Source organism: Onychomys torridus, chromosome 2 (genome assembly GCF_903995425.1).
Source record: "Onychomys torridus chromosome 2, mOncTor1.1, whole genome shotgun sequence".
NCBI lineage: Eukaryota > Metazoa > Chordata > Mammalia > Rodentia > Cricetidae > Onychomys > Onychomys torridus.
Window position 1 is genome coordinate 41,127,620 of NC_050444.1, and position 19,648 is coordinate 41,147,267.

Sequence of the window (19,648 nt, forward strand, 5' to 3'; positions counted from 1 at the left end):
AAAAGCACTTGCTGAACAGCTCCCAAGCCTGGAAAGAAGGTTGACATGTCTGAAAATATTAGCGTGAAAATGAATATCATTGTCCCTGATGCATTAAAGTTACACCTGTTTGACATTCTCTGTCAACATCCTTCTCCAATCCCTTCCCCTTGCATTTGAGTTCTCTTCTGTGTGATTAAAGGATGAGGGGAGAACCAGAATCTCTGTTTCCTGAAGTTCAACATTTGTTATTCTGTCCAATTTCCGGTAATGGTTGAACAGTGCAAAGGTTGTGGGGGAAGTATTTCAAGGAGGCCTTCTTAATAATGCAAAATATTAAGCAGTAAATCTTGCAGCAAATGTGTCCCCTACAATGTTAATATGCAAAGGGGGAAAAAAAACCTGACTCGTGGTGGCTGTGGCTAATTCCTAATCAGAATGATGGACAGCAGGGCCAGAACAATACAAACTAATGGCTGTGTTGCTGATCACTTTACCCCTTGATTAAAGACACCCAATTATGGTGCAGAACAGTGTCGTAATTATGTTTCTTAATCACATCCAGGAGGTTTAATTGCCTTAACGATGTGTTTCATTAAATGAATTTAGGTATTATAGTCGACAGTTTTCATACACAGTTGTTTTCAAATTAACATAATATTAGACATCGTCATGGAAATTGTTTTAATAATCATAATTAGACGCACCCAGGCTTTGTCTGGTAAATGCTGAGAGACGGTCTTCTCCTGCCTGGGGGCTACCCGGGTCCCTTCCTTCTCTACCCCCACTCTCTGACTGGGAGGGCTTCAGTTTCAAGGCCTTTTGCTCTCATGTTGTCGGAAAAGTTACAGGTTCTGATTAGTCTTCTTTGATGGTAAGTGGAGCAGAAAACATCCTTCCTTACCACCCCCCACTAAGTTTGATGGCATTTAGGGGTATCTCTATGAGCTGAGGCTGCACAGAACATACCCCTCCCCAACAAACACACACAAATGCATTTAGGCAACCAGATTCAGTGGAAGCTCTGTACTTTCATACCTCCACACCAGCACCACCATCTCTAATGATGTCCACCACGGTACAAATTATAACTTCCACGTTCAAAAGCAAAGGTCCAAATACAAGCAAACACATCATACCTTAGTAGAGTCCATGCCTAATGCAATTGAAACACCAACGTCTCTTTAACAAGCAACAGAATAAACTCCAGGAGTTTCTATGGCCATTACTTACACTTAAGTATTTCTATCAAGTTGACTATTTTGTCACAGAAAAGTAGAATGAAACCACAATGAAGCTGGTGTTCAGAGAATCCAAATCCATCTTTTCCCTTGGTCTTCCAGCATTTGGAGGCAGAACTTTTGATTAAAATGCCTTTGAGAAAGTTTACCCACTGGCAGGTCCTAACATGGCCTGGATACCATACATGTGGAACTTTAGGAAGAGCCTGGCTTGGTAAGTTCCTGCTGGTATCAGGGGTTCTGGGCCCCATCACTGACCCCTCTCACCTCCGCTTCCATGGGTTCCCAGCGGTTGTCCTTTTAGTGAACATGTGATCTAGGGCTACTCATAATTGCACACCACTGACCAAACTTTTGGAAACACCTTTCCTTTTCTGTCACTTTTCAGGCAAGAATAACACAGGAGAGAGGTGGTGTCTCCTACAAAGCACAGCATAATAAAATGTTTGATCAAAATATTTTAATAAAGATTCTTTCTGACATAGATACACATACAAATGGTCGTACATAGCTGTCATAGTCTGATTGACCTATTTAATATATATATATATATTTCATTCTTTACACATCCAAAACCCACCAACAGATCCGTCACAACTCTGAAATCATCACCCAGCCTGACAAACTGAATTTGTGTTATCTGTGAGGAGCGGAAAACAGCAAGACTTCATTTCTTAAGAGGTTTTTCTGGATTTCCATAGGATGAAAGGCAGGCAGATAGCCATGCAAACTAAAACTGAAAGCTTACTTTGGGTAAACAGCTTCTTGCTCTTCCTTAGCTTTATTTCATTTCTTTTAAATTTTTATATTTTTTAGAAAAATAACAAATGATTTCACACAGTAAGCAAATCAAAGCAGTCTTTTTAACGTAATAAGTCTTCACAGTTAAAATAACTTATATATGTACATCTATATTAAAAGCAATTAAATTAGACCCTTTAAAATGCACAGCACAACCTGGAAAATATATTTGCCTAGCATGTTCTTACTTATAAGATCTATTGCTGTGATATTTTTCCCTTTTGGAATGCAAATAGGTCCCCTTTTGAAAAAGAAATCAATTCATTCATCAATTAAGAATACACCTTTCCTGTAATTTTTGGACTGAAGCAATTTATTAAAGCTCAATTTAAATACAGGGATGATGCAACTGAAAATATCCAGGTGACCTTTCCAAAACCTAAGCAGCTCAGATACATCAATATTTCTCTTCAAACTTGTTGGCAAATAAACCTTTAAACACTTGGCACACAGTGTAAGTTAATATATAAAACAGAATTTGGGAAGCAATAAAAAATATCTTCACATAAGACCCAAGACCTTAACACATAATAAATACTGTTGATGTGGATCATTGAAGAATAACAAATAAATACCATGAATTGTTAATACATCATTGCAGAGTAAAAAGTAACAAGGTGCACATAAATATTTTAAAAGCAATTCTTTCTGCCACAACCTGCTTTTTATATCACTCTCCCCAAAACTTTGAGCATTTTCACGGTTTTATTTTAAGTTCAGAGACATTAAAAAATACAAGTCTTTCATAGCAATGTGTCTCTCTCTGCTTCTCCCTCCATATAAGTCTGCATTTCAAGTTTTTCTCCTGGCTCAGAATCAAAATTTATTTTCTAGTGCCCTTTCTGATTTGTCTGAATGAATATTCTGTCCCCTTGCCTTTCAACCCGGGACTCCTCTGCCCTTCAGCACTAGCCAAATTAGCAACTCTTTAGTAGGATTAGTATTTTGCCATTCAATACTTTTCAAGTCCAATAAACAAGCACTACTTTTCAACTTATTTTTCACCTTCAAAGAAGACTGCTTCCTGGAAGTCTAGGTTGCCATTGAAGTTGCCACTTTTCTGAGGGAAAAAAAAAAAAGACATCCATACTCCATCCCAACTCAACCTCCCTCTTCCCTCCCTCCTCCCCACCCAAAGACCGAGATTCAGGGCATGCCAAGGCTGAAAGTCCAGTTTGTCTCTGATACTTCTCAGTTCCTGCCTCTGCTTTGTTTGCCCTGCAAATGTTTCGCAACTAGGAGAGGACCAAAATAAAAGGGGTGGGGAGCAGCTTCTCGCTTTCCTCTAGCTTTGGGGTCGGTCTCCAGGCTTTCGAGGGAGGAAATGTTTAAGGCTTCTCCGTGCACTGTTTGCAGAGGCTGGACGAGACGCTGTTGAATAGGGCACACTTCTCAGGGCAGGAAGCAGCCGGGGGTAGCCCGGCGCTGAACGGGTAGCCGGCCGCCTGCTCGTAGGCGCCAAGCGCGGGGTGCAGGGCAGCGGCCGCGGCCGCAGCGGCCGCCGAGCTGGGCAGGGAGGCGGCTGAGATGGCTTGGCCTTGGTTGAGGTAGGCGACTAGGCGCCGCATCTCCTCCAGGGCCTGCGCCTGCATGAGGATATAGTTCTTGGCGAGGAGCAGCGTGGCGATCTTAGAGAGCTTCCGCACCGAGGGGCTGTGCGCGTAAGGGATGACCGCGCGCAGCTCGTCCAGAGCATCGTTCAGGTCGTGCATCCTCCGGCGCTCGCGGGCGTTGATGTTGAGACGCAGCGCCTTCTGCTCTTTGGATTTCTTGCTGCTGCCGCCACCGCCGCTGCCGCCGCCGCCGCTGCCGCCGCCGCCCGTAGGGCCCCCCGGGGGGAGGCCCGCGCTGCCATGCAGGTGGGCGTTGGAGCAGCCCTCCACCACCTTGGCGCCGCCGCTGCCGCCCCCCGCTCCCGGGGATGCCCGCGGGTCGGCGCCCCCGGCTCGCAGCACCAGCTCGCAGCGGCCGTCGCTGTCGTCGTCGGGGCTCTGCTCGCCGCCGCTGCTCTCGGCCACCGAGCCGCGGCCGGCGCTCTCACCATACTTGAGGCACAGGGCAGCCCCCGCCGGCAGGCTACTCAGGCTCGGGTCGCCCCCCACGCCCGCTGAGCCCACGAGCAACCCAGGGACACTCACCCCGCCGCTGCCGCCGCCGCCGCCGCCGCCCGCGCCGCCTCCTCCTCCGGGCGGCGGCAGCAGCAGCCCGGCCCCTTCGGGGTCAGCCGGCTCGAAGCAGCCTAGAGGTGACGAGGACGACGACGCCGGGCGTTCTCGAGGCGGCGGTGCCAGGGACAAGTCCATGCCTGGGGGCGTGGAGCGGAAAGCTGCCTCCAGGCGCTTGGCGGTGGAGGCGCCCAGGCTCTTGTGCAGGAAGAGGTCGTCTTCGCTCGCGGCCGCCGCGCCGAGGTGCAGCCCGCGCTCCATCGCCATGGCCCGCCGCGCAGCCCGGGCCGGCCACCGCCTGGGCTCGGGAGTCAGGCGGCGGCACAGACGCGCGCCAGCCGGGCTCCGGAGCTGCCGCGCGCGTCGGTCCCCGCGCTGCCCGCAGCCCTGTCCCCTTCTTTCTTTTTCTTTTTCGCCTTCCCCCGCGCTCGCCGCCTCCTCTTCTTCTTCTTCTTCGTCTCCAGCCGACGGTGCTGGCTGCTGGGGCTCACCATGGGCCGCGGCCCCTCATGGTGGGAGGGTTGTCGCGGAGGGAGTGGAGCTGCGGCCGCCGCCGCCGCCGCTCAGAGTCCAGCCCCGTGCCTCCTCTCCGCACCGTTTATCTTGCTTGGATTCACCTTCAAGAGATTTCCGGACCCATCAACCAGCCGCCGCCACAGACGGGGGAGTCTTTTACATCATTATCTCTGAGTAGGTTATTATGAAGAAGACTCGCCTGTTGGGACAGCGCTTTCTACCCAATCAGGTTAACGTTTTAATTAATAGGATTAAAACGGTAACAAACAATCGCAGGCGCTATCTGGCCGCGAGTCTGAATAGTTTCATTTCCCAGGTCTGAAGACAGGCAGCAGCCAGAGCTTTATAAAAGGCGCCTGCTCCATTATTCTGCCTGCCATCTGTATACACAGCTTAGCGCATATGTTTGCAAGGCGCTGGGTCCTGTTAGTAACCCAACAACTGCCTTTAGCTTGACATGTGTGGCGACTTTCACTCATCAATGAGCACACTAAAAGCCCTACTTAGAACCGAGGATGTTCTTTGCTCCTTCAGCAAATTGTGGATCGGCGGTAAAGGCTGGGAGTTCGGTGGAAAGCAGACACCCCCACCCGCCCCCACGGCGCCCCACCCCCACTACCCTTCGCTGGCCACTACTGTCTCAGCTTGCTCAGTTACCCTCAGAGGAGAGAATTACCTTCCACCCTGTTCATAGCATGTCCGCATTTAGAGATGGGACCTGGTGGGGGTGGGGGTGGGGGTGGGGGGATGATGTCCCTGCGGGCTTGCTCCGAATTTACTCTAGATTTTCAGCTAGAATGTGAGTAAAGCAAGAGCGAACCCAGATTTCCTCCCCACCACGACTTTTCCCCACACCCCTCCACCGCCCATTTCCTACACAGAGGAGAAAAATTAAAAGTAAGGCACTAAAATGAGGATCAAGTTGCTCACATAGCCCGTTTGATTTAAAACTCGAAGAGGGTGGGGGGGAGAGGCTGTTGTAACTGTCCCCCACACTGCTGAGGTGTTGGCGACAGAAGCGCACTGCTTCACCGGCAGAAACAAACTAGTCTCAAACTTTCCTCAAGATTGAAATCCAGTTGCTTCGCAAGAGTGAACACAGAGTCCAATCCTCTCACACACCAAGTGGGGGCATTCGTGCATAATTATTTAGCCGCAACCGTAACCGCCACTGCTCCGAAGCCCTTTGGGGACAGCTGGATCCATCTGGGCTGTTCCTGGAGGGTTAGTTCAGGGCAGAATTATGAAAACAAGTGCTCTCCGGATGGGGACAGTACACGCGGTCCTTGCGCTTCTGAATTCAGTCACTCGAAGTACATAGTATTTAGCGGCTAGTTTTCATCCTTAGAACATAAGTAAAAACAATATTCCCCAGCATCTCCAGTGAATCTCTCTCATGTGGCAGAATTACTAAAGACTGTGTAGTTTGGGGTTTTTCTGGTTTCATTAAAAACCTTTTAATTGTGGCTTTCAGAGTTGGCCCCAGGTGTTGGACTCTTTTCATTATATTTCGCTCTAATGTGATGAAATTCTAATTCTCTCCTTACCATATGGTTAAATTTCCCCACTGAGAATTAGTTGAAAAGGGAGAAATAATCTATTAATCTCTGTAATAGATTCACAAATGAGGTTCACCACAGAACCTGTTTTTGAATGATAATATCAGAACAGTTGGGTACCTTATTTCATACAGGAGGCTTGAGGACAACATTGAAATGCCCGCATTGTCACCTGGAAAGGATGGAAAGGAGCCTAGCTCTGCGTTTCCAGAATGACTGCCCGAGACACAACCTCAAAGAGAGAGAAGCACTACCAGGCCGTCTGCTGCTGGTGCCTCTTCAGCAATGATACTTAAACATGGAGAACCAGCAGGCTGACTGCCTGAAGCTCCACTGCCTGGGATCTTGGCCTGGCCTTTAGCACAAGGTTGGAGCCTGCCCACGTGTATAGCTGTACACCAAAGTCACTTTGGTGCTAGGCGGTGCCTCTCTTGCCTCTCTCCCTTGCCGCCCCCTCTTTAACTCTTCTGTTGCCAGCAGCTGTTAACTTGCCCCTTTAGGAAGCTAAAGATACGCTAGTGTTATTGTTTGCCAATTAGCAGCTTAGTTTTCATAGGGATTATAAAGGAAGGGTCTCTATAAACACAGGTAGGTCGTGTTTGGCTGGCGATAGGCTGATACCAGGCTGATAATACAAGAATGGAGGCTAGTGCCGTGGTGGTTCCGGGCAGAGTGGCTAAAAGTCTCTTGTAAAGTCTGACTTCGTTCTCCAGTGTGTTTTTCTTGTGTTCCCTTAACTTTCCTCAGGATGCTTGGATTCCTTGGGGGATGGGGGAGGTCATAAGAAAGTATTTAAAGGACACAGGATGTAGCAAGTGCCAGTTTGAGAACAGCGCTAACTTGGCTGCCAGTGTCTTTCTGGGTGACATCCAGGAGGGACAGGGCAATAGAAAAAAAAAAAAAAAACAACTTAAACAAAAAACATAAAAACAGACCGACATGTTGAAGATGCCTCGGGACTCATAGCAAGAGCTCAGCAAATCCTGCTTCTTTTCATAGGTATCTGATAACTCATTACCTGAGGGTATATAATCTCCTCATTTCCCTAGTCCCACCTCCTACGCCCTCCAACACCATAAATTCTACAGCAAAGTTTTGCTCAACTTTATTTCCCCTAGGTAGTAGCCACCCGCCTCATTTGAGATCGGAGAAAATCCCCCCAGGCTCCCCGAAGGAGGTGGCTGTTTAATAGTCGCTGGAAAGTTGTGCTGGGGAAATGGCCAGAGAATTTATGGAAGCTTTAAACGCGGGCCTTATAACCACCTTCGGGGAATGGTCTTCCAGGTTTATGCACTCGTAAACTTTTGCTGATTGCTTCTGGGAAGTTGTCAGGCACTTAACACTGCATTTATCTTACAGGGCAATGAAAACACATCTGCCCGACGTCTTGTTACCTGGTTTAATCATCACCAATCCCAAATCACTGCCTCAACTTCCTTTCTTGGGGTAGAATCAGGCCGCCGGGTTTCCGGCCCAGCGGAGGCTGACGTCAGCAGCTCCCTCATGGTCCTCGGGCTGCGGGAACTCTAGAAATCTTAAACTTAGATCCTGCCAGAGCGATTAGAGGAAAGCCCCGGCTCCTGAAGCAACGAGCAAGTTGCAAAATTGAACAGAAAGTCCAAACCAGAGCTTTCTTCTAGGGAGAATGAGGTCGGGACACCAACCAGGGCTCGATCCCCTGACCCAGATGTAATTTCCCTCCCTCCCCAGCGATGGAGAGTGTAGGACCGCCTCCCACCCCCACCCTGGCTCCGCTCAGCACAGTTTAACCGGGTTTGGGAGACCAGAGACCCAGGGGACAGGTCTTTTAGCCAGCACCAGCGGCAGGGTGGAACGGCTAGGGATACTCAGGGAAAACACTTCGTGGGTTTCCCAGTGAGTGGACTGGTTGCCTCAATCAAGAAGCCTCTTGGCCAACATGTCCGAAAAGGGTGATTTTTCGACTGAGTGCTGGATGCCAAGTGTATACACATCAAAGCTCTCTCATAAAGATGAACAAATTTTTATTATTGTTGTAGGAAACACTCTGAAAGCCTCGAAAAGAGTCTAAAATATTCAGCAAGCATCACCGCATTGGAAATTAGAGGGCGGAGTTGCAGACCCAAGTAATGTGCAGGTCAAACTTATATTTCTTAGAGATGATTCTAATATTTGTTTGGATTTGAAAATAGCTCAAGCAGAATCATAATGGAACTCACCCTACCTTTAAAGTGGGATGCCAAGAATTTCACTATGGTATTTCTGCATCTCTGATGACTTTATGGCTCATCTAAATCAAGCAGCCAGGAGAAGTCTGGCTCTGGATGTCTGCGTGTTTCAATTTATCTATTTCAGAACACTTTGGAAAATAAAAACAAAGTTGAGCAAAAATAACATAAACTTTAGTTTGGGAGCCGCTTGGGGTTGGGGTGGGGGGAGTGAATTCTCTAAGAGATGTGGGAACAATGTGACAGACTGAGGGGGACGGGGTGCCTTCCCGCTCCGAAGGTCCACTGAGACAATCTCTGACAAACTGCTCCTGTAAATACAATGCCATGAAGCCTGAGCACCCCCACCCCTCTAGGCTAAGGCTGTCTTGGCTGTCCTCCAGCTCCAGAAAGAGACACCTTGACCTTGAAGTTGAATTTGCTTCCCTTACCCTGCAGTGTTTGGTGCCGCTTGGGTCGACTGAATGCCCTCTCCGCCCCCTGGTCCCCAGAGATCTCAGTGGCACAGCCAAGTCCATCAAATGCGGGTTAAAGTTTCTCCCCGGGAAAAGTTTCTCCGAATCCTTTTGCCATCAGTATTTGCTCCACCTCCTTCAAAGCTCCCTGGAGGGGTGGGGTCTGTGAAAGTCCTAGCACCATGGGATTGAAGAGAAGCCTCAGGGAGGAAAGAGCCAGGATAGTGGCCCCAGCTGGAACAATTCTGGCAGCCCTTCAAGGGTCTCAACCTTCGCCTTACCATACAGCTTCCCAATTCACAAGACCCCGACCTTGGAAAAGTTGGAATTTGCAAAAAGCTCTACCCACGGAGTTCTTCCCCATAATCTATTTTAAAGAAAAGAGGTTGATCTTTACTACTTTTCGATGACACAGAACTTCAAGTTGGAATAGATACGGGACAGAAACTCTCAACATCCAAAAGCAGTCCCCAGAATCCATACAAACTGGCCCAAGCCCTCTGAAGGCAAGTTCCCAATCCTGGTGACTTTCAAGGCTAGGCAGTCTGTGTAAGGAGAGAGTAATATGATGCCTGGTTATCACTGCTGAAACCCAGAGGACGAGCTAAGCTACGTGGCTGAAATAAATGGATAACTAGTGGAAAGAGTTTATGGAGAATTCACTGCAGCCCCTTTACTTTAGACATAAAATGTGGCTGTCTTCTGTGGGGACTGGTAACAATAGACTTTTTTGTCCTATTACAGGAGTCTCCCCGCTGAAATCTTATCTTCATAATGTTAGAAAACATTCTAAAAAAATGTTTAAAGTAATTCTGACAAAAAATGGTGGATACTTTAGGCTTTGACCAGAAATAAGAAAACTAAAGATTTATCTGGGCTTTGGGATTGTTAGCTCTGAGATTTAAAACCCACAGCGCCATCTCCTGACATTAAAGAGAATATCATGGTGTATGATAATACTTGAATGCTGAAAAACGAAATATTCAGGTACCAGAGACACACTTTATTTCATGCTTCAAAAATCATTTCTATGATAGCTTGGTTATGATTAAAATGCATTATCTAGATATCTATGACCATTAAACATTGCCAGGTGCTATTCTCAAAGGGAATTATTTGTAAAGAGAAGTTTGTGTTCTAGTTTTATATACACATCAATTTTATGCATTCAGATGTAGTTCTGCTGGGTATTCATAATAAAATATTATTTAATTTTTCTAATACAGAATTTGTTCATAGGAATTAAATCATAGGTTAACTTCTAAGGCAGACTGAACTATTTTTATGTGAAAGATGCTGTAAGCGTTAAGTACTGTCAAGAACGAACACGTCAGTGAACACTTAGGTATTCGATTACTGTTCAGATGATTTATCACCATGTTTCAAAGGGAGAGTACTTTCAGGAAGGCTGCTCCCCCTTGCTTTGGAGAATGGTATCTACCCTACCACCTCTGGTGGAAAAAGGGTAGGAACAGAGGGGGTTCTTCCAGCACAAGGGCTGGCTCCTGCCTCCTCATCTGCATCCTCATAACAAACATTAACAAGTATTCTAGCCCCATCTTCTTAATGACCTTCATTTTTTTTTTTTTTTGAGGCAACAGTTTCCTCACCATACAATCTTATAGATAGGCCATTTTAGGCTTTGACCCTGAAATATCATCTAGGGTAAATGATTTTCCAGAAAAGCTTAGTGTGCATTCTGGAATTGCACATGCCATTTCAAAGTGTACTTTAAAAAAGCTTGATTCTCTTATTAATAAAATCTTCCCCTTTTAAGACACGGAGATAAGGCTGGGGTATATAGCCAATCGATTGATTAAGTGCTTGCTTACATGTCTAAGGTGCTGTATTTGATCTCTAACTTTGAAAAAAAAATAGAGATGATACCCTTATTAAAGCATTTCTCATCTATGATTGCATACACAGGCCAGCTGCTTGAACACAAATAAAAGTAGATATGCTTTTTGTAGTGTACAAAATATTATGAATATCCTTCAAAAATAGCAGATCAAATAGACAAATGCAAATGTCATTTTAATGAAAGATTAATTTTATTAATTATAGTGAAGATCTATTAAGCTAAATATTTGGACTCGTTTACTCTGTCATTGTAAGAGCTCCTGTTTGAAAGAAATTTGATTATATATAGGAGGAACTAGATAAACAGATGGTTAGCTAGAGAGCTTTTCACAGTAAATTTTGAAATTTAACATGGAGAAGTTTGACACATTCTCAAATGTTTTTGATGAGGTCATTTGATCTACTCTAGCAATTTGGTATTGCTGCACATAATCATATTAACTCATACTAAAGAAACATTTAACTTGGCTGTTTTGTTAATATATTTTAATGAAAAGGAGGGATTGAATTGTCTGGTTAGAACACAGAAGAAGAGGGGAGGGAGGGAGGGAGAAAAAGAGAAAGAGATCACATTTTTGCTATATTTACAGTGTTGTCACTGTATATTGTAAAAAAATTATACATAATATACATATTATATTTATGTATCTGTTTATCAATCCATATATATATAGAGAGAGAGATGGTGGGACAAGCCTGGAATTTGGACAATAGCTCCAAGTCAGTCAGGGCTATGTCTGAAGACCCTGTCTTAAGACAACAAAAGCAAAACAGGAACTAACAGCAGCAAGGACATCACGACATGAGTGTCAATACACAAACAGTGTCCTCCTATGGAAATTTACATGCCAAGTCTCTGAAGGAGAACACCTTACAATATTGTAAGTTCAGATGATGCCATGGGGAAGATGATATTACCATATGGGTGGTACAGAGACAGTAATACATATTTCAAACTGACTTGAAGAGTCGCTGGGCCATAAGCATGTCCCCCAAACAAAACAAAATAAAACAAATAACAAAACAACCAAAAAAAAAAAAAAAAAACCCCACTCTTGTCATGGATGAGAAGTCTAGATTTTTCCAGAAAGATTGTTTGGATTTTTACTTCCTTGTGTTACTTCCTATATTTGCAAGAACAAAGCTCATGAGGAAAAATAAAAGAAGGCAAATGGAACAGAAGGAAATATATGTATTTGAGTTTAAAGAATGTATGTAGTGTATGCAGAACACATGGGAAGGACTGTTTCATGGAGGCAGTCTTTCTGCTGAGAAGTTTATGACTTATGATTCACATATGTGTTGGACCTGCTTGCACTGCTGTGAATTGCTTAATAAGGTAAGAATAGCTGTAGCAGACACAGCAGATCTACAGCACAGTAATATTTGTAATATGTAATATTTGCAGTATGTAATATTTGGCAATTTCCTTGATCCTTCTGCGGTTCAATAGGAAAATGAGCCTGTTAATCATACCTCTCCTGACTTCCTCATGGTATTAACTCATGGAGACTGTGAAAGCAGTTTCTAAGGGGACACATGAATTTAATTTCAAAACTATGTTATGTTTCTTTCACTATTCAGTATAAATAAGTTCAGTGACCTTTCACCTAAGAGTTTATTCCTGGCTTTTATCTTATTGACTTTTTTTTTCCTACCAGAAATTTCAGGTACTAGAAGATTTCAGAGCACCTTTCACTGAATGGATTATGTTTGAGTCATTGGATGCAGTCAGGCAGAGTGGTCCAAGGCTGTCAACTCAGCACTGAGGAGGCACATCTCTGTAGTTTCCACTCAAGTCTGTTCTACACAAGGAAACTGTCAAAAACTGTTGAGTCGTGGGATGCTGGACATGAGAGTGTATCCCTGTAATCCCAGCATGTGGGACACAGACCTGTTAAGGACCTGAAGATCTGTAGTCAGCTGTGGCTACATAGGAAGTTCGAGGTCAGCCTTGGATACAAGAAATCCTGTTTCAAAACGCAAACAACAGCAGTCAAAGAGTCACAGGATTTGGAGAGCAAATGTTGATGTTTTGTGTAATCAGACCCTCAGTGCCCACACCTACCCCATCTCCTCTTCTGCCATTAAGAGTATCATTCCTCTGTCCTCCTTGTGGAGTGCTTGCTGGAAAACCATCTCATCTCGAAAATTCCTACCCTCAGTTGCCAGTCTTAGTGTGAGGCCTGTTTCTTTCTCGCAGTGCTGGATATGTCAATGCTGCCAGTATCTCCTTTGCTTATGGTCCATCAGGCAGTTTTCAACTCTGTGAGAGTATTCACCCCAAAGAAGCCACCCAGAGTTAATTTCTGATAGAAAAGATTTATGAGGACAATGCATGTCAAGAGGTGTAAATTTATTATTATACTTCTTGCCTTTGTCACCAGCTAAAACTACAATATTTATTGACAAAAAACACATTTGTCTGAATTATTTTTTCTTTTTAAACCTCAGCTGTTTGTTGCGCCATCTTTCATTATTCCTCTAGATAAACCCTACTCATTTTTTCTTGTATTTTTCCTGAATTTAAATTAAATCAATCAATAATCCCAGTAAAATCTGGCTTCCTATTAATTGGGAAATGCAAGTCATGTGAATGAAGAACACTGTTTCTACCAAGATGATTTTACAGACAGTGTGCAAAGAAAGGCCTTTCTACACGAGGTGGAAACCAGGATTCACAAAGGAAAAGGTTGGTGCACAAGAAGGCACTATATTTCCGGTTCTGTAAAGAAAACAACCATAAGCAAAGTCAGAAGACAAGTGACATATTGGGGATTAAGCACACCAAGCACACAAAGGACATCTACAAACAAAAGCCATTTAACGGAAAAAAATGGAAAAGAGTTTAATCTGGTAATTAACAGAAAAAGAAAAAATGTCCAAAATGGTATAAAAAAGATATTTGGGATTTTTTTAAAATCAAAGTTAAAAAATAGGTTAAATTTAAAAATAACTATATGCAGAGTTATAAGGAATTGTTGTAGTAAAAATTGTTACAAACAAATGTAATAATCTAAGCACCCACAAAAGCATAGGTCCACATAGAAAAACCTCTAAAGATTTTTTAAAGGGTGGAAAATATGAAGCAACCTAAAGTCTTTCAAATGGTTAAATACTTTACAGAGCCCCCATCCCATCCCACAAAGTAATGTACTTTATGACAGGTGACTGTGAAGTTAGATGTGGTGGGATGCACCTTGAATGGACACGGAAGCAAGAGATGGAGAGTTTGAGGCAAACTGGACTACACAGCAGAGACTCTTTGTTAAAACAAAAGATCAACATTGAATGTGGTAAACTTATATGAGCCATGGCCTAAGAAGAATCTTTTAGTACATAAATCAAAAAGAAAGATGTAAACTATACCATATTCAGTACATTTTAAAAACTGTAAGATCTTTTTACTGTTCAAGACAATACGCACAGTGTGCCAGGTTTCCAGCACAAAATTCCAGACTTCTCTGGGACTTTGGAGACATCATCATCTGGCTAACATAGGAGCTAGCACCGACATAGCACCTCTGTGAAGTGGATCAAGTGGATCTGAACTCACTTCTCACTGATGGAGGGGCGGTATGGGGCCTCACATCAGCAGAGAAGGCTGACTGGCACTCAGAAAGAAGGGTATGCTGTCTCAGTTACCACCTGCACTGTGACAGCCACACAGGAAAAAAAGACAGCTCTTGTAGTTGTCAGAGGGCCAGTTACAAAGTATGAAAACAGCCCATGAGCAATTAACCTGCAAGCCTGGTGTGCTGGTTGGCATCTGTAATTCCACTTTTGAAGTAGGTGGATTGCAGCTAGTGGTGGGGGCAGCTTTGGCTACATATCGAGAACCTATAGCAATTTCATTTCCTATTTGATGGAAACTATTTGATAGTTAATTTTCTTTCCCCCTTGGCCACTGAGATTGGGAGATGGAGGGTGAGGCATTTTCATAAATTTCTTTAAAACATCTCTACAAAAAGTGGAAAGATTATTGGCAGATGTTTGATTTCTGTAGAAGAGTGAGGACAAAATGCCAGTGTCTTCTTCAGAGCCTTCATACCACAATCCATATTCTTCTGCATTTAAAAATAGAATCATCACTTTCACTAATTTTAAAATTAATCTGAAATTATTCTCTTCCAGCTATCATCCATTTATACCACTTTCTTTCATTGTTGCCTTGATCAACAATGTTTTTTAAAGTAATCTGCCATTTGTCAATATCTAGTGCCTAACCAAACACACCTGCTTTCCCTTACTATTCTTTACACAGATGAGGGACATTTTTAACACTCAAAATATGAAATTATCAGAATGCAAAAATAATGGCTTTATTAAACTTCAGTAAAGAGTAATTAGGACTTAAACTTTGAAAATTAAGCCACTTTATGCATACAATTTCCTATGACCACAGCGCTATTTTCTAAATATCAAAAGAGATACAGATTGCGGAGCAAGAATTCTCACTTACTTCTTTGAGATAAAAAAGTGATTTCTGGGTGGGGTTTTAGTCTTTCCGTGTATGTACATGTGTTTCACCCATCATAGCTCCTGGGTGAGGAACAAGCTAACGTTCATTTGTTAACGCCCTCACTTCAATCTCTCAGGGATGGTTATTTCTGCGTCACACTCAGATGTCTGATTGTCAGCTTTATGTCTCAGAAAGTGTTCCCTGCAATTCAAGCACAGTAAAGCATCTCCTTCCAGCTAGCCTCTGAGTACTATATAACTTTTATAGTCATTATAAAAAATAATTTATTGAAAAAACCTAAACCTTTTCCAACTCAAGTGACTTTTGATTTAAATGTCTGTGGTCATGCTTATGGTAATCAGTTATGGTAGATTTTTTTTCCTGAATTAAGTTTGCTGTTTAGATTACAAAGTTTAGAAAATATAAAAAGCAACATCATTTCAAACAGAGCCCACTGGGAAAAATGGAGAGACTGTAGTCCACGTTCATCATTACTAGCTTTTGATTTGTATTTAATACAGGGCTTGGAGAAATTTCTTATTCTTTGTGTCATATTTTTTCTCTTCTATATACTTTTTTACTTTATTTGTATGGCTACACAGTAAATCCAAAGTGCAATCAGCTTCGCTCTGCTGTGATTATTCGAAATACTTTGTTTGATAAAATTATAAGAAGCAATTTAAGGCATTAACAATACCATTAAATGTTCAAAGAAACAATGGCTTATTAAAAGAATTTTGGGAGGTTATTTAAAGGTGATAGCACAAGCAACAAATCTCCATGAATGCTTAACCGTTAAACCTCTGAGACATAAACTCTCGATATACTGTGATCTGAATTTGAAGGCACTACACTGACAGTGTTATTTCCTATACACACGGGTGTAGCTGACAAGATCAATGTGTCCCATACAACCCTTAGACACATCAATCAAAAATTGCACCTTTCTTGCAAGACATAACCCCCTCCCCTGTTGCTTTGTTATCTAGACTTCAGGCATTAAAATGAAATCATTCCTTGCTCAAATGCAAACAGCACCCGCGCTATTTTTATATTTGCCAACTGAGCTATTCCGACTCGGACTGTGGTCAAAGCAATTAAGTCATCTTTCATCTGTGGGTAGTTTGATGTGCCAAGATCCAGAAATATCATTTGTTATCATGTTACCATTTAAAATAAAGCAATTTGCATACTACTTAAGCTCAGAACAGCTCCTCTCTGCTGTTTCATTTCGAGTTTTGCTTTGATCAAATCTCTGTATTTTCTAGCTACCAAAGATGATGCTAAGGCTTTACTTCTTTAAAAGTGTGGCCTTATATTCAAAAGATATTACAATACAAAAGCAGACATGCAGAAAATAATCTCAGACTAGAGAAAAGGAGAAATTAAAGAAAAAATGAATACAGGGGTGTGTGTGTGTGTGTGTGTGTGTGTGTGTATGTATGCTCAAATGAAAACATGATTGTTAGTTTGGTTATGACAATTTTAAAATATAAGTATTTTGTTAAAAACAATAGAAGGTAAGATGATAGAACCTCTATCAGGAGAGACTTGAAGAGATCTGAAAACTGTTCACTTAGTGAACAAAACATTTTAAATTATGTGGGAGACAGTTCAGTTGGCAAAATGTTTGATCAAACACAAGGGCCTGAGTTTGGTCCCCAGAACCCACTTAGAAGCTGCATGGGATGGTAAACAACTCTAACCCCTTCATTGATGGAGATGGGGAAGGAGACCCTGGAACTTGCTGATCAGGAAGCTAGATGATCAGGAGCTCCAGGTTCAGTGAGATATCCTGTCTCAAATAAATTAGGTGAGGAGTGAATGAACAAGAAATTGACATGGATCTCTGGTGTCCATACACATGTGCACACACACACACACACACACACACACACACACACACACACACACACCAATTGACATGTGAGATAATGTTTTATATTAAAAGGAGATTTAAGAGGAAAAATATTAAAGATGCTTTCAGATGATGATGTATTTGAGGGAGCATTGATTCTCAATGAGTGAAAACCCATAACAGAAGTGACAGTTTTGAGCCATAGGTTGATTGAGAAGAAAAAAGAGGCAGCAGCAGAGTGCTTTCACCAGACTTTCTTCAGTCTATTTTTTGAGGAGCAAAGGTCCTGCAAGGTGAAATTGCTTCAGAGCTCATTATGAAGATAAAATGTGATGCTTCATCTTCATGAGAGTAAGCTGTGTGGTTAAAACTCACCTGAAGAAGCAGCTAGGAAAGCTCCTGCCTCCGTGAAGCATGTCACAGGAATTTTATAACCTAAATTAAGCTAAGTGGTGACAAAACCTATTTAAACATCCCTGCACTGTCTGTGCTAATGGGATTCACTGCCAAGCAATAGGACTCAGTCTCACAGAATAACAATGTAACAAATACTCAGCAATAGCCCCTGTGACTATCTTTAAAACTAGCTGTCCAAGTGAAGCTCGATCTGTCAATACAATTGCTTTTTAAGAACAAGAAGCCAATTCTGAGTGAGATGTATGAGTTATCCAGAGGCCCTGGATGCTATGGAGGCATGGTAACCTGTAATTGAGCTGAAGTTTTTGCAAGAGGCTAATGGTTCCTGGATCATGCCTCTTCCATCTAGTGATGGTGGTTCTGGGAAACTGATGTAGGTGGTAAAGTGCCTGCTGTGAAAGACTGATGACTCAAATTTGATCCTGGGAGAACACATAGGTGTGGAAAGAGAAACCTTTATATACATATCGTGACACATGCACCCATACATACAATGACCACACACCGTAATAAGAAATGAAAAATAATCTAGAAAAAGAATCTTCCTTGGGCTGAAGTAATAGCTCATACCTAAAGAGTACTGACTGCTCTCCCAGAGGAACCAAGTTCAATCCCCTGGACCCACATGGCATTTGTAACTCCAGCCCTGGGCATCTGATACCCTGTTCTGGCCTCCCTGGGGACTCCGTGCACATGGTTGTTCATGTTTGTGTGTGTCTGTGTGTGACAGCATACACACTTCCATGTAGATGGGGAGGATGCCTGTAATCCCAGCACTCTGGAGAAGCAGGAGGCTTGGGAGTCCAAGGACAGCCTGGGAAATTTAGTGAGCCATTGTCTCAAAACCTCAATGAGGGAAGAGCAAAGATGGATGCATTTCTTGAATCTTTTAAGAAGGTAATTTTATACCGTACCTTTAATGATCTTGTATTTCTTGTGCAGCATTTCACTATCCCAGCAACATTCTCTTTATTGCCCTTTAGTTCAAGATCTACATGCCTCGACCCCGTTTATTTTATGCATCTCCTTGTCAGCAATCAACAACTCAAAGAAAACAAGTAATATACATATTGTGTCTTTTTCAAGATCTAATCATAATGAGTTTTAATCTAGGTCACTGCAGAAGAACACAGGATCTTGGTAACAATCTATATAAGTCTAATTGGTACCATCAAACTCTATGGACATAGATCAGTAGCGAAAGTGGTACTCAAAGCAAATCAGAGCAGGAACCAAGGAGGATGAGTTTGTTTTGTTTTGATTTGAATTCCTGGATTTGAGATATGGGATGGCTCAGCTGTTAAAGGCTAGGCTCATAACCAAAAATATAAGAGTTCTAATCATAATTTTAAAAATTAAGATATTTGAGGAAAGAATAGATCCAAAATTGTAAATTCGTATTATTATAAAAAACAAATATTTTGTTTTAAAAACACTGTGTTATTATTTATAATTACCTCAGTTCTGTTAATTGTTTCATGAGGTTTTCTTAAAACAAAACCAGAATTTCTTGTCTGAAGTTACAAACACTGCGAAGTGAAAATCATCTTGTTCACCAAGCAAGACATTGAGGAATATCTAAAAACCAAACTCATAGTTAGGAGAAAAAGTCCTAGTTTAAAAGAAAAAGGCTTGAATTTTACTCAACTAGAAAGAACCAGGCATGGAAAAATCAGATACCCAATACAGAGATAACAGATGTTTCACTGTTTGAAAATCCAACCAATTAAGCGGAGAGGTAGTTAAAGTATTTCAAGTTTAATAAATAAGTTTTTTGAAATGAAGTAAGAATTGTGTTTACAAAGACAATGAGCACACTGCGTTCCAGAGGAGATTGGGGTAGAAAAGGGGGTCTGGAGAAATAGCTCAGCAGTAAGAGTGCCTACTGCCCTTACAGACAACTCAAATTTGCTCCCAGCCACTGACTTCAAGTGCCTCAACCACCCGCAAGTCCAGACTCAGGGGATTTGATGGCCTCTTCTGGCCTCCACTGGCACAAATATAAATACACCAAATTCATATTTGAATGTATCCACATACATGTAGACTGAATGAAAAAAACCTTCTAAAAAATAACTAAAGATGGGGGAACCAGCTTAGCTGATAGAGTTTGGCTTTGCAATCAAGC

At 42.6% G+C, this 19,648-nt stretch overlaps 1 protein-coding gene across 1 annotated transcript; it reads right to left on the reverse strand.

Annotated features, from left to right (window-relative positions):
• Positions 1 to 1,663: 1,663 nt before the first annotated feature.
• Positions 1,664 to 5,282, reverse strand: Bhlhe22 (basic helix-loop-helix family member e22). Its single transcript, XM_036179858.1, has one exon. The coding sequence runs from the start codon at positions 4,451 to 4,453 to the stop codon at positions 3,350 to 3,352; it is 1,104 nt and encodes a 367-aa protein (XP_036035751.1). The 5' UTR covers positions 4,454 to 5,282; the 3' UTR covers positions 1,664 to 3,349.
• Between the last annotated feature and the right edge of the window lie 14,366 nt (positions 5,283 to 19,648).